Below are 26,615 nucleotides of genomic sequence, written 5' to 3'. Positions count from 1 at the left end.
GCTACCCAGAACACAGAGTCACCTCAGGCAATTGCCACTTATCATACAGGGTTTGTAAAAGCAGCCTCTGCACAGCCAGGCAGGAAGCACATAAAGGCTGTCAACATTAATGGCAAGGAACTCCTTGGGTGGAGGGATATAGGTGCAGAAATTTCTGTGTTCAGGAGAGATCTTTTTTGGAAGCTGAATTAACTGTGGCAGCAGTACATAGTAAGCCAACACAATTGTGAATTGGAAATGATTTTTTCAATGTGGCTTGGGCTGTCAAGGGGTCTCTCTGCAGCAAGGAGGAATAATATGCTGGGATCCAAGAGGGAAAGGGTGAAGTCTCAGGAACTTCAGAAAGAATGGGAGAGTGTCTCTTTAATTCCTTTGCAGCAGGGAAAACAGGCTGCTCCCAGGGGTGGGTGTGGTTGACACCAGCTCCTACCACCCTGTGGCTAAAGGCAGCATTTACTCCAGAGGGGAGGGGAGCATGTGGCCTACCAGTGAGAAAACTGTCCAGGTTGCTGACTGCTAGCAGCTTACAGTTAAGCAGGGGACACACCTCACTCTAGGGAGCATAGGAAGATGTGTCCTAGAGAGAAGGAGGTGAGTTTCATGAACTTATGCTGTACAGTTCCCTGTGCAGAGCAAGATGGTATAATTTTGGCTTTATTCTCCTGAGGGTGATGTGCACTTAAGTAGCTGGGCAGTTCCTTAGCTGATGCCTTCCTATGCAGAGCTGATCTCAGCGTCTGTATATAGCTGCTGCTGTGTGTGTCCCTACCTGTATGTGTGCTGGAGGGGGCTTGGTAGGCTGGTCACAGCAGCAGAATGTGAGAGGGAGCCCAGGCTTGTGAGTTAGAGGGCTCAGTGGTACCCCAGTTCTAGGTGGTACCCCCACGGGGGACCCATCACAATCTCCTTGTATAGCTTCTTGCAATTTCATCTGGAAAATTCCAGTACTTTTATCTAAGTGCAAAACATCTTCTGCTTTACCAGTTTGTGTAAGGAATGTTGGGCCATACGTTGAACACCTGCTGACTCAACTCTGTTCAGAAACCTACTTCCACAAGTTACATTCCATGAACCCTTTTTCAGTGAGGCCCTGTCATAAATATAAAGGGAAGGGTAACCACCTTCTGTATACAGAACTATAAAATCCCTCCTGGCCAGAGGCAAAACCCTTTCACCTGTAAAGGGTTAAGAGGCTAAGATAACCTCGCTGGCACTTGACCAAAATGACCAATGAGGAGACAAGATACTTTCAAAGCTGGAGGGGGGGGGGGGGGACAAAAGGTCTGTCTGTCTGTGTGATGCTTTTGCCCGGAACAGATCAGGAATGCTCTTCAGAACTTCTGTAAAAAGTTAGTAAGCAATCTAGCTAGAAATATGTTAGATTTCCTTTCGTTAAATGGCTGGTAAAATAGGTTGTGCTGAATTGAATGTATATTCCTGTTTTTGTGTCTTTTTGTAACTTAAGGTTTTGCCTAGAGGGATTCTCTATGTTTTGAATCTGATTACCCTGTAAGATATTTACCATCCTGATTTTACAGAGGTGATTCTTTTACTTTTTCTTTAATTAAAATTCTTCTTTTAAGAACCTGATTGATTTTTCATTGTTCTTAAGATCCAAGGGTTTGGGTCTGTGTTCACCTATGCAAATTGGTGAGGATTTTTATCAAGCCTTCCCCAGGAAAGGGGGTGTAGGGCTTGGGGGGAAGACATCTCCATGTGGGCTCTTTCCCAGTTCTTTGTTTAACACGCTTGGTAGTGGCAGCATAGGGTTCAAGGACAAGGCAAAGTTTGTACCTTGAGGAAGTTTTTAACCTAAGCTGGTAAGAAAAAGCTAAGGGGGTCTTTCATGCAGATCCCCATATCTGTACCCTAGAGTTCAGAGTGGGGAAGGAAGCTTGACAGGCCCTTTGGCCAACTTTGCCCAACTCCATGATCTTTCCATCAGCACTTTTAGCTTTATGCAGAAACATCTATACTGAAGTTAGAGCAAAGTCTTTATGTACAGTGTCTTCACACTCCTGGATGGTTCTGTCTTTGTTTGCTCATCATGCAGCAATATAAAATCTTCAACTCATTTTCCTCTGTGACCAGGTGCCTGGGATGGACCACCATGAAAATGTCACATTCAGGGCAGACTGTAAGAAACAGGGCAGGCAATCCTCCAAAACAGCTGGTTTATTCTATAATTAGATTCACCAAACCAGTAAAAAAAGAGCTTCTATAGCAGCACACTGATTAACAAGAAGGCAAACACAGTCCCCCTTTAGACATTCCAGTTCTTGGTTCCCAGCAGACAAATTAGTTTAATATAGTGAGAGGTTACTGAAAACTCAATTCAACATATATGAGGTCCTACCAATTCCAAAGGACACTTACCCCCAGGTCAATATGTATCTCAGATCTCACCCAAATATCATGCTGTCAGCCAATCCTTAGTAAACTAACTAAGAATTGATTAATAAAACAAAAGAATAGTTATAAATGATGAAAAGATCATATACATACTAATCATAGAAGATTAGGGTTGGAAGAAACCTCTGGAGGCCATCTAGTCCAACCCCCTGCTCGAAGCAGGACCAACACCAACTAAATCATCCCAGCCAGGGCTTTCTCAAGCTGAGCCATAAAAACTTCTAAGGATGGAGATTCCACCACTTCCCTAGGTAACCCATTCCAATGCTTCACCACCCTCCTAGTGAAATAATGTTTCTTAGTATCCAACATAGACCTCCCCCACTGCAACCTGAGACCATTGCTCATTGTTCTGTCATCTGCCACCACTGAGAACAGCCGAGCTCCATCCTCTTTGCAACCCTCCTTCAGGTAGTTGAAGGCTGCTATCAAAAACCCCCTCACTCTTCTCTTCTGCAGACTAAACAAGCCCAGTACCCTCAGCCTCTCCTCTTAACATGCCCCCTAATAATTTTTGTTGCCCTCCACTGGACTCTCTCCAATTTGTCCACATCCTTTCTGTAGTGTGGGACCCAAAACTGGATGCAATACTCCAGATGTGGCCTCACCAGTGCCGAACAGAGGGGAATAATCACTTCCCTCAATCTGCTGGCAATGCTCCTACTAATGCAGCCCAATATGTCATTAGCCTTCCTAGCAACAAGGGCACACTGCTGACTCATATCCAGCTTCTCGTCCACTGAAATCCCCTGTAATAACTGCAAAGTCCTCAGATCAGGTTTGTAGCAGTGATGCAATAGTCTGCTGGCTTGCAAAAGTCTCTCTGGTAACTTCCAAAGGACTGGGAGATCCTCAGTACATTGTTCAAAATACTCCTTTTAGTTGTAAATTAGTCCAGAGAATTGGAACAGGAATGAGGCAAAATGGAGATGTCTTGTGTGTCTTTTATATCCTCTGCCATGTACATGGAAATTTACTATCCCAAACAACAACCACAGCCACTTTATATGGAAAGTTACTGACAAAGATGGAGTCCAATGTCATGTGTCCACATCACATGTTCTTACATGCTTTTCTGAATCACAGGGGTAGCCATTGACTCCTTGCTGTCTGAGGCTTCCTCAGAAAGAGCTATCCAGAGAGTTGATTCTTTTAATGGCTCATCGAGCTTGAATAGTCCATTCACAATGGGCTGGTGAGGCTGGATGTAAATGACTTTGTGGTGTCACCCAAAAACATACATATCTGAGACACAAATACATAGCCAATATTCAAACTTCAGATACAGTGATGAAACAGATTTAACCAGGATAATCATAATTGAGGGATTGTAACTTTTCCATTGACACCTTACATGATATACTTTGTATCAAATTTAGTGCAATTGTGCAACATTGATAGCAAATGGTCATCTTCAATCATACAGCATCAGAGTTTCATACATCACCAGTAAGAAATAATGATTAATGAAATAACACAAAAAACTTGTATACACCTCTGTGCCACTATTTTATTATTCCCTTCAGGGAATAATATTATTATTATAGCCTTCAGGGATAAGATCAGTAGGATTGCTGCATATGCAAACCTCTCTGCGCCACAGTCAACCATACAGATAATCAGGCTTTACAGTCTTATGACATTTTGGTCGGTTAGCCATAAAGATTTATAGTTCACATTGGCTTCTCAACATACCATTTGAATGTATCAGCTTCTTTAATACAAAGCAAATATGTTTTATATAGACCTTCATTAAACATCAGTTATCTATTTCTTATTGATCCATTTCTATTTAAAATAGACTGCATAGGGCGATAGTTGCAAAAAGTTATGTTTGGGTTGCCTTGGCAGCAAAACTTCCTCAAATTGACAGGGCGTGTTACAGAATGGTTCTCGATAAACGATATCAGAAGATTTAAATTCTTCAATCTCTTTGATTTGTTTTATTTAATAATAAAATTATACTTTATGGTACTTCATCAAATAGTATAGATTGTTCTACTGTATCTCTCTTACAAACTTATAGGAATATGGCATATAAAATAGAAGAAAACTATGAAAGAGGAAGTTACTTCACACTTTAGTAAGTTTGTGATTAAATCTAGCTAGTTAGCTGTTGTAAAAAGAAAAGGAGTACTTGTGGCACCTTAGAGACTAACCAATTTATTTGAGCATAAGCTTTCTTGAGCTACAGCTCACTTCATCAGATGCATAAAGTGGAAAATACAGTGAGGATGTTTTTATACACACAGACCATGAAAAAAATGGGTGTTTATCACTACAAAAGGTTTTCTCTCCCCCCCTGTTGTAGTTACTCAACCTACATCTCCTTTGTGTGAATCACAGAAATAGCATCTGTTGTTTGACATATTTTAAAGGCTTATGTCTAAGTTATGCCAAGCTTCTGGCCTATGTGTAGATATCTATAGCATTATTGTTATTAATAAGATCCATATTTTCTGTATCGTCATTAAAATGATGCACATGAAAATAATAGAAACATATGGTTGCATAGAATAGCTAAATCTACAATTTGGAGGCTTCATTGTGATTTGTTTTATTTTTAACATAAGCTAAGTGAAGAGGAGATGTTAATGACTCACGAGCAGGCCACCTGCCTAGCCTTTATAATTAGACAGCTTACCATGTGTATCAGGTGTCAGTGCCTGCAGAAAGCTCTCTCACTCTACTGTATTTCAATGGTGTTCAAATGTATAGCTTCCCCTCTGCCCCCTTGTTGAATATTTCCATTGCTAGGTCTGTAAAGATAACCAAAGAGGAGGCCAGATGGTGCTAGTATGGGCACCAGTCCCACGAGGAGTTGGAGTAAGAACTATCAAGGCAGTTCATCCTGACCAAAAAGCCATCAGGTGTTAGCAACTTATGATCACTATTGATATGGACCAAATACCAATCCTAATGCTAATGGCGGTGAACATGTATTTAGCTTTGCTTTCCATGCTCAGCAAATGTCATTTTCCCCTGCCCAGTGCTGACCTTTTTATGCCACTGTTTTCAATAACATCTACATCAATACTGACCAACTCTCTGCACATATATTAAATAACATTCCTCACTTCGTTAAACTGGAAACCTTCCATTGCTTACCTTTCTATCTTTGTTTTCTAATCTCTTATGTTTAGCCAGGAGACCTTTCCCCTGCTAGTTCACTTGCTCTAGGCTCTCTGCTGTTTTAGATCCCATCCTCATTGCTAGAATTCTTGTTATGGATTTTTTTCAGACATAAACCTTATTCTGTCAGTCAGACTCACCTTTACTTTAGATTAAGTAAAAAAACAAAACAAAGAACAAAATAAAGTCTCTAAGGTCAAAGCGAGAGTGCACATTGTGTTTGTGTATCACCACAATGACAGTCTGAGCATGAAACACAAAATGGCTATTTCTCTGATATCATCATCCTTAGAATTTTAAAGGTGCAATACACAAAAAACAGTGGCATAACAGTGTGTGACAAAGCTCTGTCATAGTGTGACAAAGCTCTGTCCTTGTCTCCGCGGGTCCCCCATTTCCTGGTGGATTTCACTAGTCTCAGAGGCTAACTGTGACCCTTCATGCAGCCCTTCTCTCTCTAGAGGCAAGGGTCACAGCCTACTGAGTTCTTATATTATGGGATCCGTGCCTGGGTTTTCTCTAACCCTAGGTGTCCTCCAAACAGGTTACTGTGGGTGAGGCTCAATATCGCTTTTTGATGTTTTCATGGCACCAGAAGTTGTTGTATCTCTTGCTCCTGCATTTGCACCACCTGGTACAGGAGATCTTTCTTTACTATAAAGTAAGGTCCTGGACCTGGGTCCTTCCCATCCACGGGTATCCTGTCTATCTAGGCCACCTCTTTCCTGGCATTATCATATCTGGGGTCCCCTGCCTGGTCCCTCCCAAAAGTCTCTCTCCCGGGACTAACCTGCCCAAGCTCCCAGGGGCCCACTTCTGCTTCTTCCAACGTCTCGCTGCCGTCACGGCTAGGGCCAGCCTCTGGCTCACCTTCTGTGGTGGTAGTTTCTCTGTTGGCTGCTCATGTCCATCTGCCTACTAGGGTGGTCTTCTGGCTCTGGGTCAGGATCCGGGTACCCAAGACTTTCGCGGCCTTCTTCTCTTTTTGGTCTTCCGGGTCCTTTGGGGGGCTGAGAACAGATCCTGAGAAATCTCAGTGAACGTCGGGAGTTGACATTCCCCTGGCGATGTGTTGCTTCCTTCAGGGTCCCCACCTCCCTCCAGCCTCTCCATGGGGAGTAAATTATCAAACCCTGGATAGTCCCAATGGCTACATATGGGAGAACATAAGAACATAAGAATGGCCATACTAGGTCAGACCAAAGGTCCATCCAGCCCAGTATCCTGTTTTCTGACAGTGGCCAATGCCAGGTGCCCCAGAAGGAGTGAACCTAACAGGTAATGATCAAGTGATCTCTCTCCTGCCATTCATCTCCACCCTCTGACAAACAGAGGCTAGGGACACCATTCCTTACCCATCCTGGCTAATAGCCATTAATGGACTTAACCTCCATGAATTTATCCAGTTCTCTTTTAAACCCTGTTATAGTCCTAGACTTCACAACCTCCTCAGGCAAGGAGTTCCACAGGTTGACTGTGCACTGTGTGAAGAAGAACTTCCTTTTATTTGTTTTAAACCTGCTGCCCATTAATTTCATTTGGTGGCCCCTAGTTCGTATATAATGGGAACAAGTAAATAACTTTTCCTTATTCACGTTCTCCACACCACTCATGATTTTATATTCCTCTATCATATCCCCCCTTAGTCTCCTCTTTTCCAAGCTGAAAAGTCCCAGTCTTTTTAATCTCTCCTCATATCTGGGACCTGTTCCAAACCCCTAATCATTTTAGTTGCCCTTCTCTGAACCTTTTCTAATGCCAGTATATCTTTTTTGAGATGAGGGGACCACATCTGTATGCAGTATTCAAGATGTGGACGTACCATGGATTTATGTAAGGGCAATAAGATATTCTCCGTCTTATTCTCTATCCCTTTAATTATTGCTAACATCCCATTTGCTTTTTTGACTGCCACTGAACACTGCGTGGACGTCTTCAGAGAACTATCCACAATGACCCCAAGATCTTTCTCCTGCTTAGTTGTAGCTAAATTAGCCCCCATCATATTGTATGCATAGTGGGGGTTATTTCTTCCAATGTGCATTACTTTACATTTATCCACATTAAATTTCCTTTGCCATTTTGTTGCCCAATCACTTAGTTTTGTGAGATCTTTTTGAAGTTCTTCACAGTCTGCTTTGGTCTTAACTATCTTGAGCAGTTTAGTATCGTCTGCAAACTTTGCCACCTCACTGTTTACCCTTTTCTCCAGATAATTTATGAATAAGTTGAATAGGATTGGTCCTAGGACTGACCCTTGGGGAACACCCCTAGTTACCCCTCTCCATTCTGCAAATTTACCATTTATTCCTACCCTTTGTTCCCTGTCTTTTAACCAGTTCTCAATCCATGAAAGGATCTTCCCTCTTATCCCATGACAACTTAATTTACATAAGAGCCTCTGGTGAGGGACATTGTCAAAGTTTAGGAACTACACCCACTGTCACCTCAACGGGGTTCCCCTGAACCTCTATCTCCACCGGGGTGGTGGGGTAATGGCTCATGGCCCCATGCATACATGTCACGGCTATGCATTTGGCTTGTAGCAGCTGGCTACTTTTTACCATCTTACCTGGTATGAGGGTGATAGCACTCCCAGAGTCCACAAGCGCTGTAGTCTCTGCTCCATTTATCTTCACGAGCCTGGTGTAGTTATGCGGGGTTAATGCAACCCCTGCAAGGTGGATAAGAGAGCATGGGACCTCCCAATCCCCCAAGTTACATTGCATAGGCTCCTCTATGCTGGGACACTGTGCTGCTATGTGTCCCCACTTCCCCCATGCATAACATCTATAATTGCTTCTAATCACTCCCCTATCACAGGAGTTAGGGGGTTTAGTCCCAGGGTTCCCCCCACTTAGGCCAATCCCTTCCTTCTGGGGTCCCCTCTGGTTTTCAGCCCACCCCTTCTTCCACCTAAGACTGCCTGGGGGTTTGGCTGCCCAACCTACCAGGGTTGGGTTCGAGTGCTTGCTCCAAAAGGGGCCTTCCTTGGGTAGTTGGGTCAATTCCCTGGCTGTCATCCATCTTTCTACCAGCGTGATCATCTTGTTGTAGGTGGACGGATCGTTCTGGCCTACCCGTTTGCGGAGATCTGGCAGCAGTCCCCACATGTAATGGTCCATGACCAGGGTCTCCAAAATCTCGTCCGGGCTGCATGCCTTGGGCTGTACCCACTTCTGCGTGAGGTGTATGAGGTTGAATAGCTGGGACCTTGGGGTTTTCTTCTCCTAGTACTTCCACTCATGGAACCTCTGGGCCAGTACAGCAGCCATCACCCCTGACAGTGCTAGGATCTCTGCCTTTAGCCGGAGATAGTCAATGGTGTTCAGGGCAGGCAGGTCAAAGTAGGCCTTCTGGGCCTCTCCACACAAAAAAATGGGCGAGAATGCTGGCCCACTGCTCCTGGGGCCACACTTCACACTGAGCAGTCCTCTCAAAAGAGAGGAGATATGCCTCTATGCCATCTTCTGATATCATCTTTGACAGACAACCAGTGGACCTCAGGGTTCGCGTCCCATCAGAACCCCGGGCCTGGGTGGTGAGGATCTTCAGCTGGTCCACTATCTCTCGCAAGAGGGCATGATCTTAGGTCACCTGGCCCATCAGTAATTGATTGGTTTCCTGCTGTAGCCACATAGACTCCTGTTGTGCCATTGCCTGAACCCAGGTGGCCTCCTGCTTGGCTGCCGTGCCTTGTACCAGAGCTCTTACCACCTCCTCCACTGTGGTACAAAGCAAACAAACAATACAAAACAAAAAAAAAATCCAAAACCCCAGTGCACTTTTTTTTAACCTCTTTCTTCCGCCACGCTGTGAATGATTATTCCACTCCTGACATCAGTTGTGACAAAGCTCTGTCTCTGTCTCCATGAGAGATAAAGCACCTGGATGAGATACAGCAATATGAGGGTCCCATATTTCCTTGCAGATTTTGCTAGCCTTAGAGGCTCACTGTGACCCTTTACGTAGCCCTTCTCTCTCTAGAGGCAAGGGTCACAGCCTACTGAGCTATTTTCATCATAAGCAAGTGAGGGAGGTGAGGAGAAGCTATCCTCCCTTGCACAGTCTCTGTGGTCTCCCAGTCTAAGTGATTAATCAGGGGGCAAAGGGGGGAGCCCGGGCCCACCCTCTACTCTGGGTTCCAGCCCAGGGACCCTAATAGTATCACATATGGTAGCTGACTTTTTAGAAACAGGATGCGTACAATTCCCTGGGCTACTTCCCCACAGCAGCCCCCCCTTCCTCAAGATCCACCTCACCCTTACCTCAGGGCTGCCTTCCTTGTGCCTGATATGGTGTGTACTGCTCAGTCTTTCCAACAGCACAACTTCCTCCTACAGCTCCTGACATGCACCCTCCCACCTGACTAACTGGGAGGTTTTTAACTAGTTTCAGCCAGCCCCCTGTCCCAACCAACCTAGCTGTCTCCACTGCTTTTTGGAAGGATCCCAATTAGCCCCAGGTGTCTTGATTAACCTGGAGCAACTGCCATTTGGTTACCATGGTAACAGGGATTTGTTTAGCCTGGGGTTTACATACCTGTTTCTCACTACTTTCCTATAGCCATCTGGCCTTGCCCTGTCACAATAGGTAGATACACCATATACCCAACTCCTATGGAAATCAGTGCTTAGCATCTCTCAGGCTCAAGGGCAGAGCTGGACAAGCCTAAGTTTCTCTGTGACCTACACTGATAACTCCAGGTAAAAGGTGTTACAGTTTTCCAGCCGTGACTAGACCAACATGAGGAACAGGGTTGATAGATCCCTGCTCCTCAAGCAATGGGTGTAATCTCCTGTCTCTCCACAGGGGGAGAGTTGTTCCTGGACCACCTGGTTCCCAAAGAAGAGGGACAAGACTAGCCTTTAGACAGATGCCCTCAATGAAGGGCCCAATTATGGGTTTTGCAGGCTCCTCAAATTGTTTTCCAGCTTCACTTCCAGCTCACCTGTGTTGAATTTCAGCCAGCTGTATCTCATCCAGGTGCTTTATCTCTCATGGACACCATTACATCCACGTGGTAGTGTTGGCCAACTCCATGGAGAATAAGATAAGAAATTATTTATATAATTTTCTACAAAACATGTTAAAAATTCTAAAGCTGAGAAATCCTTGAATTACAGTTGCCAGTGCAGCCTCAATTCAACCCCTTGTACGTATGCACTATCATACATATAGTGTGATGCAATGATTACATGATCACATGCTATTTTTCCACACAACACCTGCCACAGAATGGATGGTGCTCAGGGAATGAGGCAGCTGTTCAACTTTTCTTTTTATGTTCATCATTCATTAAGTAACACCTGCCTTTTTTATCAAAGCCTGCACTGAAAACAGAATTCTGAATTTCTTCATGGGCTTTCCTACAGCTCTCATCTCCACAGAATCTAAGAGCTTTACAAATGGTACATTTCACTCTTTGTGCATGGAAATGAGGCAGAGGGAGGTAGGAGACAGAAGGGGCAGGACCAATGTTGATCAGAGGTGTGCAAATGATGCTGCTACGAACCCCATCTCACCAGGCTTGGGGAGTGCTGAAGACCTGTCACTTAAGAGGAGGGTGGCTTTTGCTCCTGTGCCTGCACATTGACCCCCAAGGACATAATGGTGCTTGTGACAGGTTGGATCCCAGAAACCCCCTTGGGGCTGCCAACTGATGTGCCAAGACTACTTCTGCCCCTGCTTTCCTGCCCTCCCAGCTGGGGACTTCAGTGCCCTGCCTGGTTTGAGCCAGACCCACTAGCCAGCTGCAAATCCAGACCCAGGTCTGAACCACGTCCCCTAACAGCTGTAGGCTTAACTGTAAGCAGATTAGGAAGTGTTCCTGTCTTTAACACTCAGATGCCCAACTCCCAATGGGGTCCAAACCCCAAATAAATCCATTTTACCTTGTATAAAGCTTATACAGGGTAAACTCATAAATTGTTCACTCTCTATAACACTGATAGAGAGATATGCACAGCTGTTCGTGCCCCCACCCCAGGTATTAATACATACTCTGGGTTAATTAATAAGTAAAAAGAGATTTTATTAAATACAGAAAGTAGGATTTAAGTGGTTCCAAGTAATAGCAGTCAGAACAAAGTGAATTACCAAGCAAAATAAAATAGAACACACAGGTATATGTCTAATACAGTAAGAAAACTGAATACAGATAAAACCTCACCCTCAGAGGTGTTCCAGTAAGCTTCCTTTTACAGACTAGTCTCCTTCTGGTCTGGGTCCAGCAATCACTCACACCCCCTGTAGTTACTGTCCTTTGTTCCAATTTCTTTCAGGTATCCTTTGGGGTGGAGAGGTTATCTCTTGAGCCAGCTGAAGACAAAATGGAGAGGTCTCCCAGGGGTTTAAATAGACTTTCTCTTGTGGATGGATACCCCTCCCTCCCCCTGTGTGGAATTCCAGCTACAAGATGGAGTTTTGGAGTCACATGGGCAAGTCACATGTCCATGCAAGACTCAGAACTTACAGGTAGCAGCCATGGTTCACATGCTACCTTGAACGTTCTCATGCAGACTTCTTATGTGGATTGGAGCCTTCCAAGATCCATTGTCCATTATGTGCTTCTTGATTGGGCACTTAACTTGCAAATTCCTTTCTAAAGAAGCTGACCAAATGCCTTACTAAGGCTATTTAAAATCAAACAAGTATACAGCCAATATTCATAACTTCTAATACAACAATGACACATGCATACAAATAGGATGAATATATTCAGTGTATCATAACCTTTACATAGATATGTTATATGGCATATGTAGCATAAAACATATTCCAGTTATGTCATATATATACATTCAAAAGTATATTTCCATTTATGGGGTGCACTGTCACAGTGCTATTGGAGGTTGGGGGGTGAAGTCCAGCAAAGGAGAATCTGGAAGTGCTGGAAAGATAGTTATTCAAGTTCACATCTCCCTTGTGCTCGTCAGAAGAAATGTCAATTAATCTCTGACCTTGCTGTTTAGTTTGTACTTTAATATGGAAAGGCAGGTTTGGTGTAATGAAATTTTCCCTCACCTCATTTGCCCTACCTGGCTTTATCCAAGGTAAACTCTTCCATTTAGAAATCACCTTTCTCAAACTGCTCTACATGCATTAATTAAGCCTTAGAACACACCTCTGAGATGGGCATTATTAGAAAGGAGGAAATTGGAGGCACAGACAAATCTGACCAAAAACACACAGCAATTCAGTGACAGAGCTGGGAATAGTGACTCACTCCCAATCTCCTACTCCAACAAGGTAACATTGCTTGACTCATGCAAAACTAATCACTGTGGACTTTAGGTCCTTTCCGGATGCCGGTGGGGAGACAAATGGGAACCATTCACTGCATATTTTCCTGTTGGGATGATACTTCACATGGTATCTGAGATTACAAATTAATTGAGCTTGTTGAGTCTCATACATGTCTCTCATTTGTGAATATCACAAAAGCTCTACCACAGGATTTTGTAGTGACTGTTCAATAGAGGCCCAAGATGGGTTTCAAAGAGCCGGGGTCAGCACAGAGTGGCTTTAGCAGAGTTCTGAAGGTTCACGTGACTGAAATAGCCAAACACACTGCAAGTGATAATTAAGTTAACAGATGGTGCTGCAGGTCAGAATTCAGATGCTTCAAAGGAGTTGTGGGGGACCCTGTTTCATGTCCCATGTGCTGGGCAAAAACATGAAAGGACTCCATGCTTGTAAAACTAAATGGGCTCTTTATTAAGAGAACTATTTACAGAGATGCTGCAGCTGCAGCTAGCATTCCAGCCATGTGCACATAGACTGACTTCCTGACAACTTGTGCTCCTCCCTCCAAATACCATGCAGGTTGCTACAAGCCCCATGACTCAGATGGCAACAGGTCCTGCAGGGTAGGACTGAGGGTCATTGGCAGAATGGTGTGGGGAACTGCAATGTACTCAAAGGTTCTGCACTATGCCATGGTTTTTAACCAGTCTCCTGGGAGTAACCCCTTTAGTGAGCTGGATCCCAAGATCCACAGTGTTCCACAAGGGCAGGCCCATAGCCTCCATGACTCTGAAACTGGGCCTTCAGGTGCCAGCAAGCCCTGTCTCTCTCTGTCTCTCTGGAGCAAGTCCAGCTGAGCCAGACTCCTGTGAGAGCCTTTTCCGCTCCTTCAGGGTGCAATGCTCTTCAGTAAGTATCTGCAGCAACACCAGGCACTCTTTTGATAATAACATAACCTTTTTAGTCACCTGGAATACAGCACCAAAAGTCTTCATGTTAGCATGAGAGAGGCTGGCTTAGGACAGAGTTCATGGCAGTGGAAGCCAGGGCTTTGCCATGCTCTCCTTCTTCCTGAGCTCCATCTTCACTCTCCCGCAGACCTTTGTCCCTGTGCCTGTCCCAAATTTCCCACTGTTTGTCTGTGAACCCTCTTCTTAGCCCAGGCTCCTCATACCTTTTGTCTAGTGTCCTCCTGCTGCAAGCCACACTGAGTTCACATGGCCAACCAGCCTTGGACTCTCAGTTGCTAGGTGCTAAAATTCTGGTCACCGGCTCTTCCTTTGTCTCCTCCGGATCCACCATTTACATTTGCAGGTCATATGTAGATCATGTTAATAATTCTCGTCTCCATCCATGCAGCTAAAGTGACTCAAACACCCATTGCTTCCCTTTACACTCAGTGTATGGCAATACAAAGCTCACAGGGAAACCAAGCTACACCTATGGACATAAAAATATTGCCAACAATTTCCACATTCATCACAGGAGCCCAGGACTGGCATAGCATGGGGTTGCAGAGCAGGACTGAGGGGCATTGGCAGAGCTGTGTGGGGAGCCCAGGACTGAAATAGCAGACGTGTGCAAGGCAGGACTAAGGCACATCAGCAGTGCTGTATAGAGTTGGACATTTTCTCTTTTAATTTCATGAAATGCTTGTTTCGATCTCTGTGGCACCGCAGTCACTTTATTACCTTTTTAGATTGATAAGGTAACTATATTTGTCTGAACTGATGTAAGACCTTGGGAAGTGGAAACCTGATAGGACTTTGGGTTGGGGAGATAACACCCTCTGGGAGGTATAAAGGGGGTGATTTCTTCAGCAAAACCTGTCACAGCTGACAGTGCTCACTAACAGCGACACCATGAAGTTTCTCCTGATTCTTGCCTGCCTAGGAGCAGCAGGTGAGTCTTCCAAAGCAGTTTAATTCTCTTGATCCTCTGATTCTCTCCAGGGACCATTGGTGCTCTACCACAAACCTAACGCTTTCCTCTTTTCTTTAGATTTCCCTATCTCTCTGTCTCTCTTTCAGTCTGTCCCTTCTGTCTCCCTTTCCGCTTTTCTCCCTTTTCCGGCCCCCTTCAGACTTCTAAATTTCTGCTCCCTCTCTGCCACACTGTTTCTCTCTCTCTCTCTCTTTCTCTCCCTCTGTCTTCTCTCTTTGTACTTCTGTCTCCTTGCAATGAAACAAAAAATTCCATTGGCAGTTTCAATTGGTCTTGACATTCTTCTTCATTTCTTGCCCTAAACTGATGTTTATTGTTTCTGTTCACTGTTAAACAGCTATCATGTTCCATGGCAGTCCTTTAGTGGTGGGTGCAGTAATTCCCATATATATATATAGTTTGTAAAACACTTTGAGGTCTTTCAGGGTTGGAGATATGAGAGAAATCCCCATCATTATTTTACTGGGCAATGAAGGAGCAGAATTGGTGAGCCCAAACTTGTTTTCTTCCAGAACCGGGATAGTTGTTACAGCTTCATGCTTTAGAGCAGGGGAGGGCAAACTATGGCCCGCGGGCCAGATCCGGCCTGTCAGGGCTTTCAATCTAGCAGGTGGGATTGCCAGCCCTATGGCCCAGTGGGACTAAGGCAGGCTCCCTACTTGCCCTGGCCCCGCGCCACTTCCAGAAGCGGCCAGCACCACGTCCCTGCAGCCCCTGGGGTAGCGGGGAGTGGAGGGATCTGCGCGAAGCCCTCGCCGGCAGGCACTGCCCCCGCAGCTTGCATTGGCTGGGAACAGGGAATCGCAGCCAATGGGAGCTTCAGGGTGGTACCGCAGGTGAGGGCCATGTGCAGCATAGCTGCCTGCCCCATCCTACCCCAGGAGCTGCTGCCAGACATGCTGGCCACTTCTCGGAGTGGCGTGGGGCCAGGCCAGGCAGGGAGCCCAAATTAGCCCCACTGCATGCTGTTGCCACCCCGGAGCTGCTCAAGGTAAGCCGCACTGGGCTGGAGCCCACACCCCAAACCCCTCCTGCGCCCCGTACCCCAAGCCCCTGCCCTGAGCCCCCTGCCACACCCCATACTCCTCCTACACCCCAACCCCTACCCTGATCCCCCTCCTGCACCTCTCCTGCATCCCAACCCCTTGCCCAGAACCTTTTCCTGCACACCGCACCCCCTCCCACCTCCCACACTCCCTCCTGCACTGCAACCCCCTACCCCAGCCCTACATTCGTGGCCCTGCTTAGAATCATAGAATCATAGAATCATAGAATATCAGGGTTGGAAGGGAACTCAGGAGGTCATCTAGTGCAACCCCCTGCTCAAAGCAGGACCAATCCCCAATTAAATCATCCCAGCCAGGGCTTTGTCAAGCCTGACCTTAAAAACTTCTAAGGAAGAAGATTCTACCACCTCCCTAGGTAACGCATTCCAGTGTTTCACCACCCTCCTAGTGAAAAAGTTTTTCCTAATATCTAACCTAAACCTCCCCCACTGCAACTTGAGACCATTACTCCTTGTCCTGTCCTCTTCTACCATTGAGAATAGTCTAGAACCATCCTCTCTGGAACCACCTCTCAGGTAGTTGAAAGCAGCTATCAAATCCCCCCTCATTCTTCTCTTCTGCAGACTAAACAATCCCAGTTCCCTCAGCCTCTCCTCATAAGTCATGTGTTGCAGACCCCTAATAATTTTTGTTACCCTTCGCTGGACTCTCTCCAATTTATCCACATACTTCTTGTAGTGTGGGGCCCAAAACTGGACACAGTACTCCAGATGAGGCCTCACCAATGTCGAATAGAGGGGGACGATCACGTCCCTCGATCTGCTGGCTATGCCTCTACTTATACATCCCAAAATGCCATTGGCCTTCTTGGCAACAAGGGCACACTGTTGACTCATATCCAGCTTCTCGTCCACTGTCACCCCTAGATCCTTTTCTGCAGAACTGCTGCCTAGCCATTACGTCCCTAGTCTGTAGCGATGCATTGGGTTCTTCTGTCCTAAGTGCAGGACCCTGCACTTATCCTTATTGAACCTCATCAGATTTCTTTTGGCCCAATCCTCCAATTTGTCTAGGTCCCTCTGTATCCTATCCCTGCCCTCCAGCGTATCTACCTCTCCCCCTAGTTTAGTATCATCCTCAAATTTGCGGAGAGTGCAATCCACACCATCCTCCAGATCATTTATGAAGATATTGAACAAAACTGGCCCCAGGACCGACCCCTGGGGCACTCCACTTGACACCGGCTGCCAACTAGACATGGAGCCATTGATCACTACCCGTTGAGCCCGACAATCTAGCCAACTTTCTACCCACCTTATAGTGCATTCATCCAGCCCATACTTCTTTAACTTGCTGACAAGAATACTGTGGGAGACCGTGTCAAAAGCTTTGCTAAAGTCAAGAAACAATACATCCACTGCTTTCCCTTCATCCACAGAACCAGTAATCTCATCATAGAAGGTGATTAGATTAGTCAGGCATGACCTTCCCTTGGTGAATCCATGCTAACTGTTCCTGATCACTTTCCTCTCATGTAAGTGCTTCAGGATTGATTTCCTGAGGACCTGCTCCATGACTTTTCCGGGGACTGAGGTGAGGCTGACTGGCCTGTAGTTCCCAGGATCCTCCTTCTTCCCCTTTTTAAAGATTGGCACTACATTAGCCTTTTTCCAGCCATCTGGGACTTCCCCTGTTCGCCACGAGTTTTCAAAGATAATGGCCAATGGCTCTGCAATCACAGCTGCCAATTCCTTTAGCACTCTCAGATGCAACGCGTCCGGCCCCATGGACTTGTGCACGTCCAGCTTTTCTAAATAGTCCGTAACCATCTCTTTCTCCACAGAGGGCTGGCCATCTACTCCCCATGCTGTGATGCCCAGTGCCGCAGTCTGGGAGCTAACCTTGTTAGTGAAGACAGAAGCAAAAAAAGCATTGAGTACATTAGCTTTTTCCACATCCTCTGTCACTAGGTTGGAATGAGGTTGCCTCCCTCATTCAGTAAGGGGCCCACACTTTTCTTGGCTTTCTTCTTGTTGCCAACATACCAGAAGAAACCCTTCTTGTTACTCTTGACATCTCTTGCTAGCTGCAGCTCCAGGTACGATTTGGCCCTCCTGATTTCATTCCTACATGCCCGAGCAATATTTTTATACTCTTCCCTGGTCATATGTCCAACCTTCCACTTCTTGTAAGCTTCTTTTTTATGTTTAAGATCTGCTAGGATTTCACCGTTAAGCCAAGCTGGTCGCCTGCCATATTTACTATTCTTTTGACACATCGGGATGGTTTGTCCCTGTAACTTCAACAGGGATTCCTTGAAATACAGCCAGCTCTCCTGGACTCCTTTCCCCTTCATGTTAGTCCCCCAAGGGATCCTACCCATCCGTTCCCTGAGGGAGTCGAAGTCTGCTTTCCTGGAGTCCAGGGTCCGTATCCTGCTGCTTACCTCTCTTCCCGGTGTCAGGATCCTGAACTCAACCAACTCATGGTCACTGCCTCCCAGATTCCCATCCACTTTTGCTTCCCCCACTAATTCTTCCCGGTTTGTGAACAGCAGGTCAAGAAAAGCTCCCCCCCTAGTTGGCTCCTCTAGCACTTGCACCAGGAAATTGTCCCCTATATTTTCCAAAAGCTTCCTGGGTTGTCTATGCACCGCTGTATTGCTCTCCCAGCAGATATCAGGAAAATTAAAGTCACCCATGAGAACCAGGGCATGCGATCTAGTAGCTTCTGCGAGTTGCCGGAAGAAAGCCTCATCCACCTCATCGCCCTGGTCCGGTGGTCTATAGCAGACTCTCACCACTACATCACTCTTGTTGCTCACACTTCTAAACTTAATTCAGAGACACTCAGGTTTTTCTGCAGTTTCGTACCGGAGCTCTGAGCAGTCATACTGCCCCCTTACATACAGTGCTACTCCCCCACCTTTTCTGCCCTGCCTGTCCTTCCTGAACAGTTTATAACCATCCATGACAGTACTCCAGTCATGTGAGTTATCCCACCAAGTCTCTGTTATTCCAATCACATCATAATTCCTTGACATCACCAGGACCTCCAGTTCTCCCTGCTTGTTTCCAAGGCTTTGTGCATTCGTATATAAGCACTTGAGATAACCTGCTGATCGCCCCTCATTCTCAGTATGAGGCAGGAGCCCTCCCCTCACAGACGTTCCTGCCTGTGCTTCCTCCCGGTATACTGCTTTCCCACTTACCTCAGGGCTTTGGTCTCCTTCCCCCGGTGAACCTAGTTTAAAGCCCTCCTCACTAGGTTAGCCAGCCTGCTCGCAAAGATGCTCTTCCCTCTCTTCGTAAGGTGGAGCCCGTCTCTGCCCAGCACTCCTCCTTCGTGGAACACCATCCCATGGTCAAAGAATCCAAAGCCTTCTCTCCGACACCACCTGCGTAGCCATTCGTTGACTTCCATGATTCGACGGTCCCTACCCAGGCCTTTTCCTTTCACGGGGAGGATGGACGAGAACACCACTTGCACCTCAAACTCCTTTATCCTTGTTCCCAGAGCCACGTAGTCCGCAGTGATCTGCTCAAGGTCATTCTTGGCAGTATCATTGGTGCCCACATGGAGAAGCAGGAAGGGGTAGCGATCCGAGGGCTTGATGAGTCTCGGCAGTCTCTCCGTCACATCGTGAATCTTAGCCCCTGGCAAGCAGCAGACTTCCCGGTTTTCCTTGTCAGGGTGGCAGATAGATGACTCATTCCCCCCGAGGAGAGATTCCCCGACCACCACCACCCGCCTCCTTCTCTTGGGAGTGGTGGTCGTGGAACCCCCAACCTCAGGACAGTGCATCTCATGCCTTCCAACTAGCGGAGTCTCCTTCTGCTTTCTCCCCCCAGACGTCTCATTAGGTCCACTCTCCGCAATGGTACCTGTGGAGAGAACATGAAAGCGGTTAGTTACCTGTGTCCGCGTTGCTGGAACCCGGACATTCCCCCTTCTTCTTCTGGAGGTCACATGTTGCCAAGCTTCTTCACTGGCCTCTTGGCTCTGGTGTGCAACCTGCTCTAAATCTTTAGAGCTTTGTGCCCGTAGAAGCATATCCTGACTTTTGTCCAGAAAATCCTCAGATTCTCGTATGCAATGCAGGGTCGTTATCTGTTGCTCCAGATCTTGAACCTTGTCTTCCAATATGGAGACCAGCTTGCACTTTGTACAGACAAAGTCGCTTCTGTCCTGTGGAAGAAAGACAAACATGGCACATCCAGTGCAGGTCACAATAGCTGAACCCCCCCCTTCCGTATCACCTTCCTACTATGAGCTTCCTCAGAGAAGTTGGCAAGATATAAGCCTCACTGAGCTCACTCCAGGCAAACTCCTGCTGTGTGATGCTCTGCTGTTTCCCGCTGCTCAGCTAGTTCGCCGCCGCTCAGCTGGTTCGCGGAGCTCTGGCTATTTTTAAACAGCCAGGCTTCCCTGAAACAAACAAACAGACAGCCCCAATGCCCTCCCCCTGCAGGCTACCACCCAATCAGGCACTCGCTCAGGCTTTCACACTGCCCTCCCAGCAAACACACACTCGGATACTTACTCAGCTTACAATTTCCCCACCCAGATGTGTCCCTCAGGACAAAAAGTTTGCCCACCCCTGCCTTAGAGGGTGTTGGGCATGAAACATGGAAAATTTGAGGAGGGAAGGGCTTTAGGGATGTGGAGAAGACTCCTGTAAACCAAAGCTTTTAAGGGTATGGTTAAATAATTTGCTGCTCATTAGCTGCTGGTGCATTTCAAGTCACTGGGTTCCAAGTTATTTTTTTAACACCTGATTTCCCCATTTCCCTCAGTTGCTGTCCCTGTTGATGATGATGACAAAATCGTGGGGGGCTACACCTGCTCTGTCCCCTACCAGGTGTCCCTGAACTCTGGATACCACTTCTGCGGGGGCTCCCTCATCAACAACCAATGGGTCGTGTCAGCTGCTCACTGCTACAAATCGTGAGTGAAGGTTAAAACATTATGTATTGCCTGTGGCCATGCAGCCTCTGCCTGAGATCTTGTCAGATCTAATCAGACCTGCCCAGTACGTGGACAGCAGAACAATAAAGGAAAATCCATGTTGCAGAGTGACTTCCCAGTGCCCAAGCATGGTGTCAGGAGGTGTTTCTGACCACCATGAAAGTTCCCAAGACACTTTTCTCTGTAGTAGGGTTGACAGTCCATCTGTTCAGGCCAGTTTCCAAAATTGTTAATTACTTTCTGTTCTCCTTTATTTCTCCCAGAATTTTCAGTTGGACCCATTCTTCTTCTTTATTTCCTGACCTAAAGTGTGAAGTAACGCTGCTAGGTATTGCTAGACAGCTGCCCCATGCTTCCCTGAGATGGCTATACATCTGTGGACGGGGTGACGTGATCCCTATGTATACTTTCTATACAGAGCCTAGTTCTGCCCTTGAGTATCCAGATGCAATTGCCATTGCAGTTCATACTGGCTGAGGACAGAACTGGATCCACCTTCAGGGACATATTTGATCTTGGGATAAAAGTTTGCTAGTGAAATGTAATATGTTATTGCTACATCCACAACACTAAAGAAACTAAACCAGTCACCATTCCTGGGTTCAGGAAGGATCCGGAGAGCTTAGCTGGTTGCGTGCTGTAAGAACCATCCTGAGCTGACTCTGGGGGATGGTCTAAATCAGGCATTCTCCAGCATACTCATTCTGCAGAGCATTTCACAAGTGAAGGGTCCTCTCCTGTACACACCCCACCAATGGGTTCTCAGAACCTTTCTTTCTTTTCACCTTGGGCCATAGCTGGAGATCTACTGGACAGGTACGGATTTCCCATCTCTATCTTTTATTATTAGAACTGACAGAGCTCATGAATTTCACTGTTACTGTGTCATGTAAACAAATATTCAACCAGAGCAAGAATCAGTCCTCCTGCTTCTGGACATCTGTCACTCACTATTTGGGATCAGCATCAAAATTCCTCTTCCTGGTATGCTCTTACACAATTAGGCTCAATAGAAGGATTTAAGACTTTACTCGGAAGCATCTAGCTTGTGCCCCTGATGCAGGTGGGATACCAAACTCAATGGCCCATTGGTTTGAGTTCAATACGAAGACTATTATGAAAGCCAGTCACAATTATTTCACTTGTGATCTATGACAGAATTTGAATGTCATCACTGCACAGTGCACTGAACTATGTAGTGCCACCTAGTGGTCACATCTCGTCATGATATTTGTGGTTAACTGCCCTCCATGTTGCCTGGTTGATTTTGCAGCCGCATCGAGGTGAGGCTCGGGGAACACAACATCGATGTGTTGGAAGGGGACGAGCAGTTCATCAGCGCCGTTAAAATAATTCGCCACCCCAAATACAATTCATGGATCCTGGATAATGACATTATGCTGATCAAGCTGGCAACCCAAGCTAACTTGAACTCCCGTGTCGCAACCATCCCTCTTCCCTCTGCTTGTGTGGCTGCTGGGACTCAGTGTCTGATTTCTGGGTGGGGAAACACCCTCAGTAGTGGCTGTAAGTATGAATGTGCCTCACACATGACACACAGCACCCTTATCTTATTATTACAGATATGGGACCCAGATATATCCCAGTCTTGACCTGCAGCTCTTTTTGCTCTTGCAGTCTTTGGGTCCACACGCTCAGCTGTGCCAATTACCCTCACTCCTTACTAGCAGCACCCCCTGCTATTCCAGTGCTGGGCTCCCCACACAGCTCTGCCAATGCCCCTCAGACCTGCCCTGAAATAACCCCTGTTATTCTATTCTAGTCATTGAGGTCCTCCTCAGAGATGGTGCAGTAGTTCTTACTGGCCTCTTCTTTATTGGATTCTCTAGCCTGGAAATCTATAAGTCTTTGTATTAATTGGCCTGTCTGCTTTCTCAGATGAATCTTAGTGTTCTCCTCTCTCTGTTGGCAGCTAACTACCCCGAGCTTCTCCAGTGTCTGGATGCTCCAGTCCTGACTAACGCTGTGTGCAGTGCTGCTTACCCAGGGGAAATCACTGAAAACATGATCTGCGTGGGATTCCCCGAGGGTGGCAAAGACTCCTGCCAGGTGAGCTGCCTTTCATTTTCTCTTGTTCTGCAGAGACGGGGCTCAGCTGCTCTTGTCCCTCCTGTTCTAGCCTAAGTGCCAGAACTCTGAAAACCTGTGAAGAATTAATCACAAGATGTGATGAGGAAAAGAATGTGCTCAAGAGTTTGGAGGGTGTGTGTTGGGGGTGTAAACTGGATGGCTCAAGGGATCAAGCTGTGAACTACAGGGCATTTCACCTCTGGATTATAAATGCAGTTCAGTCTCTGATTGAGGCTGGGGATGAACAGGATGGACAAAACAAGGACAGAGACAGGTGTCTGCTTCCAATCCAGTCTCAGATCAGCAGATTTGGATATATTAGGCTTTTACCACAGTTAGCATTTTAGTTCCAGGTACTGCTGATGTGTGTTAGGTGCGTGATGGTCAACAGAGGAAACTGGGAATTTTGAGCTATCCCCTATTCCCTGCCCATCAGACATATCAGAGCATATGGACTCTGCTGCTCTTACCTAGTGCTTTCAAGATTCACCTGCAGCTAGTTGAAACCTTTCCTGATGAGCTGAATAGATTCCTCTGCCTGAATTAGCTCATGTCTGTAACATCCAAATCCTTTCCCTCACAGGGCGATTCTGGTGGCCCAGTTGTGTGCAACGGTGAGCTCCAAGGAATTGTGTCCTGGGGGATTGGGTGTGCTCTGCAGGGTTACCCTGGAGTCTACACCAAGGTCTGCAACTATGTTAACTGGATCGAGAAGACCATTGCTGCCAACTGAGACATCCATCTCCTGCTGGTTTCCTGGTGACATTTCCTTCCCTCCCCCTTTAATTCATCTTTGAAAAGTACATAGCACAAATAAAAAGATATATTAGGTGTAGCAAGTGCTTTCTTGGTGCCAGTGTTTTTTTCCTCAGGGTTTTTCATAACAACACCTTACTGTTCCCTAGCATCTCTCATTCCTATAGTGCCATATAGATGGTGCATAATGGAATCACTGTCCCAGCATTGAAGTCATCCATATTTGAGTGAAGCACAGCACACAGCAATACTGTGCATGACAAACTAGCTCAGGAAGTGAGGCAGGATAGTGGATCCAGTTGTACCTGCTGGGGGAAATTTAGGGAGCCTGCATTTATTCAGGATGGACTATGGCCAGGACTTCTCTTAAACATACAAAATGGTTCCTGAGTCTTTTAAAATGAGATTTAGTAGTTGAGCAAAGTGGTGACTGTTAGCCCTAAAGACTGATCCACAATAGGAGGCAAAACACAGACAGAAACAGAACAGGCCTCTCTCTCTTCTCTCTCTCTCTCTCTCTCTCTCTCTCTCTCTTCCCCTCCCCACTCCCTCCAGACAATGCAGGATTGTCCTATAAAATGTATTCTCTAGTGCTGAGTCCAGTGCTGTTCTAAATGACCTGAGTGATGGGGCCACCATGTCCCTGGGACACCATTCCACAATCTAACAGATCTGTTAGAAAATATTTCCAGAAATGTCTCCCCTTTGCTCAGTTTTGTACCATTTATTTGTGTACTTGTGGTCCCTTCTCCTCATTGAAATACATTTAAGATGTCTTGCCTGCAGCAGTTCCCCTGAAGGTACACAAAACATATCTGAAGCCCTCTCTTCCACCTCATCCTTTTATGTCTCTCTCTCTCCCTGTCTCCTCTTTGAATTCATGCAGGATACACTCAGTGGTGCTGGAACACTTTTTACACTGGGGGTGCTGAAAGCCAGTGGTCCCCAAACTTTTTATGTCCCACCCCCCTTGCCCCTGTCCATGTCTCCTCTCCCCAGAGCTGAGGCCAGAACCCGGCCATGGCTCCGGGAGTGGAGGGCCTGGACAGGAGTAAGGAGGCTGAGGCTGGGAGAGGGGCCAGCAACAGGACCCCAGGTGCATGGCCAGGAGCAGAGCCCCAGGCGCAGGGCTGGCAGCACCGGGACCCTGGGCATGATGCCAGTGGCTGGGACCCAGAACAAAACCTGGGGGTGCTGCAGCAGGTCCCGCACCCCTAGTTCCCGCGCCTACGGATACACTTTCACTCCTGTACCTCTGACTGTCACACATACAATCTGAAACCTTGACAATTTCAAACCCAAAGTGGAGGAAGGTTTCCCTCTGCTGGTGCTCTGGAGAATTACCTCTTAAAGTTAACATCCAAGTGAAGCGCCAACATTATCCACAGGAACTCATGATACAAAGTTAAATTGAAACAAAGGGAGCAAAGTGATTGGCCAAAAGATCTCCAACTCAGAGGACACGTAGCTTGTGGGCTGGGGCTCATTAGTGACATTTTGGATGGGCTAGCACCAGCAGGAGAGTGAATTTGTGGGGGGGGGTGGAGGGTGAGAAAACCTGGATTTGTGCTGGAAATGGCCCACCTGTTGATCACTTTAGATAAGCTATTACCAGCAGGACAGTGGGGTGGGAGGAGGTATTGTTTCATATTCTCTGTGTGTATATAAAGTCTGCTGCAGTTTCCACGGTATACATCTGATGAAGTGAGCTGTAGCTCACGAAAGCTCATGCTCAAATAAATTGGTTAGTCTCTAAGGTGCCACAAGTACTCCTTTTCTTTTTGCGAATACAGACTAACACGGCTGTTCCTCTGAAACCTGTCATTAAGGACATTAACAGCCACAAAGTCACTTCATTATTATCCTGAAAACTGTCCTTTTCCCTGACTACAAAAAACTTGACAACGGTTACGCTGCTGCTGTGCAGAAACCACAGCCTGTCATGCTGACCAATATTGTTTTATAGTTTCCTTGTACTTACTGTAGCCATCTGTTTTCTCTTGGTTTACACTTAGATTGTAAGCTCCTTAGGGTCTTTTTGTTCTGTGTTTGTGCAGCACCTGGCACAATGCAGTCCTGGTGCATGACTGGGGCTCTGAATACAAATAATGCAAATGCCTCTTTATATAATAATAAGAATAATAGTTGTTGTTATTATTATTAATAAAGTAGCAGTAGTAGTCCAGAGACTTCGCTGTTGTGATAATGGTCCCTGTATAATAGCTAGAGAGACAGAAAGGCAAAGACAGATAAGACACTGTCTCGTCACTGTCCAGAGACGAGACAGTGACAAATGGACAGTTCGATAATGTCCCCAAATAGTAGTTTTTTAATGTAATCCACTTTGAAAAGGCAAACACACACAATTGTTCCCACAGGCTAGTGGCCCCCACTTGTGCAGAAGCATGTAGCTTTGGTGGTGCAGAACATTTGCTGCTGCAGAGATGCTCACATTTCACTAGTGCTGAAAACCCTTCGTTACTGCAGAGACGCACACGTAGCGCTCATCGAGCCAGTGCTTAAATTGGTCTGAAAAAAGTGTGTCTCTATCACAATGTGGGAATGGCGGCTTTGGTAAGACTGTTAAGGTGTGCCCCTTAACAACCCAGCTCTATTTATGGAGGGCAAATCTGTGACCCCCTTGCGACACCCGTGTGCACACGCGCACACACACACACACACACACACTCTTTAAGCACTGCATTTCACCAGCATCCCAAATGCCCAGCTGGATCCCTCTGCCCTGATGCTAAGTACTGCTGCTAGCCCCTCTCTCCTCTGCACACCTGCTGAGGCCTTACCGGCTGCTCCCTGCTGAATAGGCTATGTCAGGGTTTCTTGTGTGTGTATCGCTTCCTAGTTCTGGCTGCCTGAGAAGAGCTGGTCCAATAGGTAAGAGGGCTGGACTGGCTTGGGAGTGGCGGGTATGCCCCCTACTGGATGATTCTGTTACAGCTTTTTTATGTGTCCACCCCTTCCCTTGGCTGGCTCAGTGTGTGCAGGTTTTAGATTTAGCTGACATGACATCTTCCTTCCTGGGATGCACCACAAGTGCCC

General features: G+C 46.4%; 2 protein-coding genes across 2 annotated transcripts in view; one reads left to right on the top strand and one right to left on the bottom strand.

Moving 5' to 3' along the window:
* LOC142069338 (uncharacterized) overlaps positions 1-20,120 on the bottom strand; it is a 122,250-nt gene extending 102,130 nt beyond the window's left edge. The window contains exon 1 of the mRNA XM_075120154.1: positions 18,955-20,120. Within this exon, the coding sequence (XP_074976255.1) occupies positions 18,987-19,952 (966 nt within the window). The 5' untranslated portion in view covers positions 19,953-20,120 and the 3' untranslated portion in view covers positions 18,955-18,986. The remainder of the gene's footprint in view (positions 1-18,954) is intronic.
* A 1,898-nt stretch (positions 20,121-22,018) lies between these two features.
* LOC125623092 (anionic trypsin) lies at positions 22,019-23,633 on the top strand. The gene is made up of 3 exons (XM_048821917.2): positions 22,019-22,238; positions 22,645-22,781; positions 23,386-23,633. The coding sequence occupies exons 1-3, from the start codon at positions 22,109-22,111 to the stop codon at positions 23,533-23,535; spliced, it is 417 nt and encodes a 138-aa protein (XP_048677874.2). The 5' UTR covers positions 22,019-22,108; the 3' UTR covers positions 23,536-23,633.
* The last annotated feature ends 2,982 nt before the right edge of the window (positions 23,634-26,615 follow it).

The sequence above is a fragment of the Caretta caretta genome, chromosome 1 (assembly GCF_965140235.1).
Source record: "Caretta caretta isolate rCarCar2 chromosome 1, rCarCar1.hap1, whole genome shotgun sequence".
Taxonomy (NCBI): Eukaryota; Metazoa; Chordata; order Testudines; family Cheloniidae; genus Caretta; species Caretta caretta.
This window is presented reverse-complemented; position numbering and strand designations above follow the sequence as displayed.

Excerpts from the sequence above, each read along its gene's own strand:
- LOC125623092 (XM_048821917.2), top strand. The coding sequence starts at position 22,109 with ATGCTGATCAAGCTGGCAACCCAAGCTAACTTGAACTCCCGTGTCGCA. Across the intron at positions 22,239-22,644 it reads AAACACCCTCAGTAGTGGCT|CTAACTACCCCGAGCTTCTC; the intron begins GTAAGTATGAAT and ends CTCTGTTGGCAG. Across the intron at positions 22,782-23,385 it reads GTGGCAAAGACTCCTGCCAG|GGCGATTCTGGTGGCCCAGT; the intron begins GTGAGCTGCCTT and ends TTTCCCTCACAG.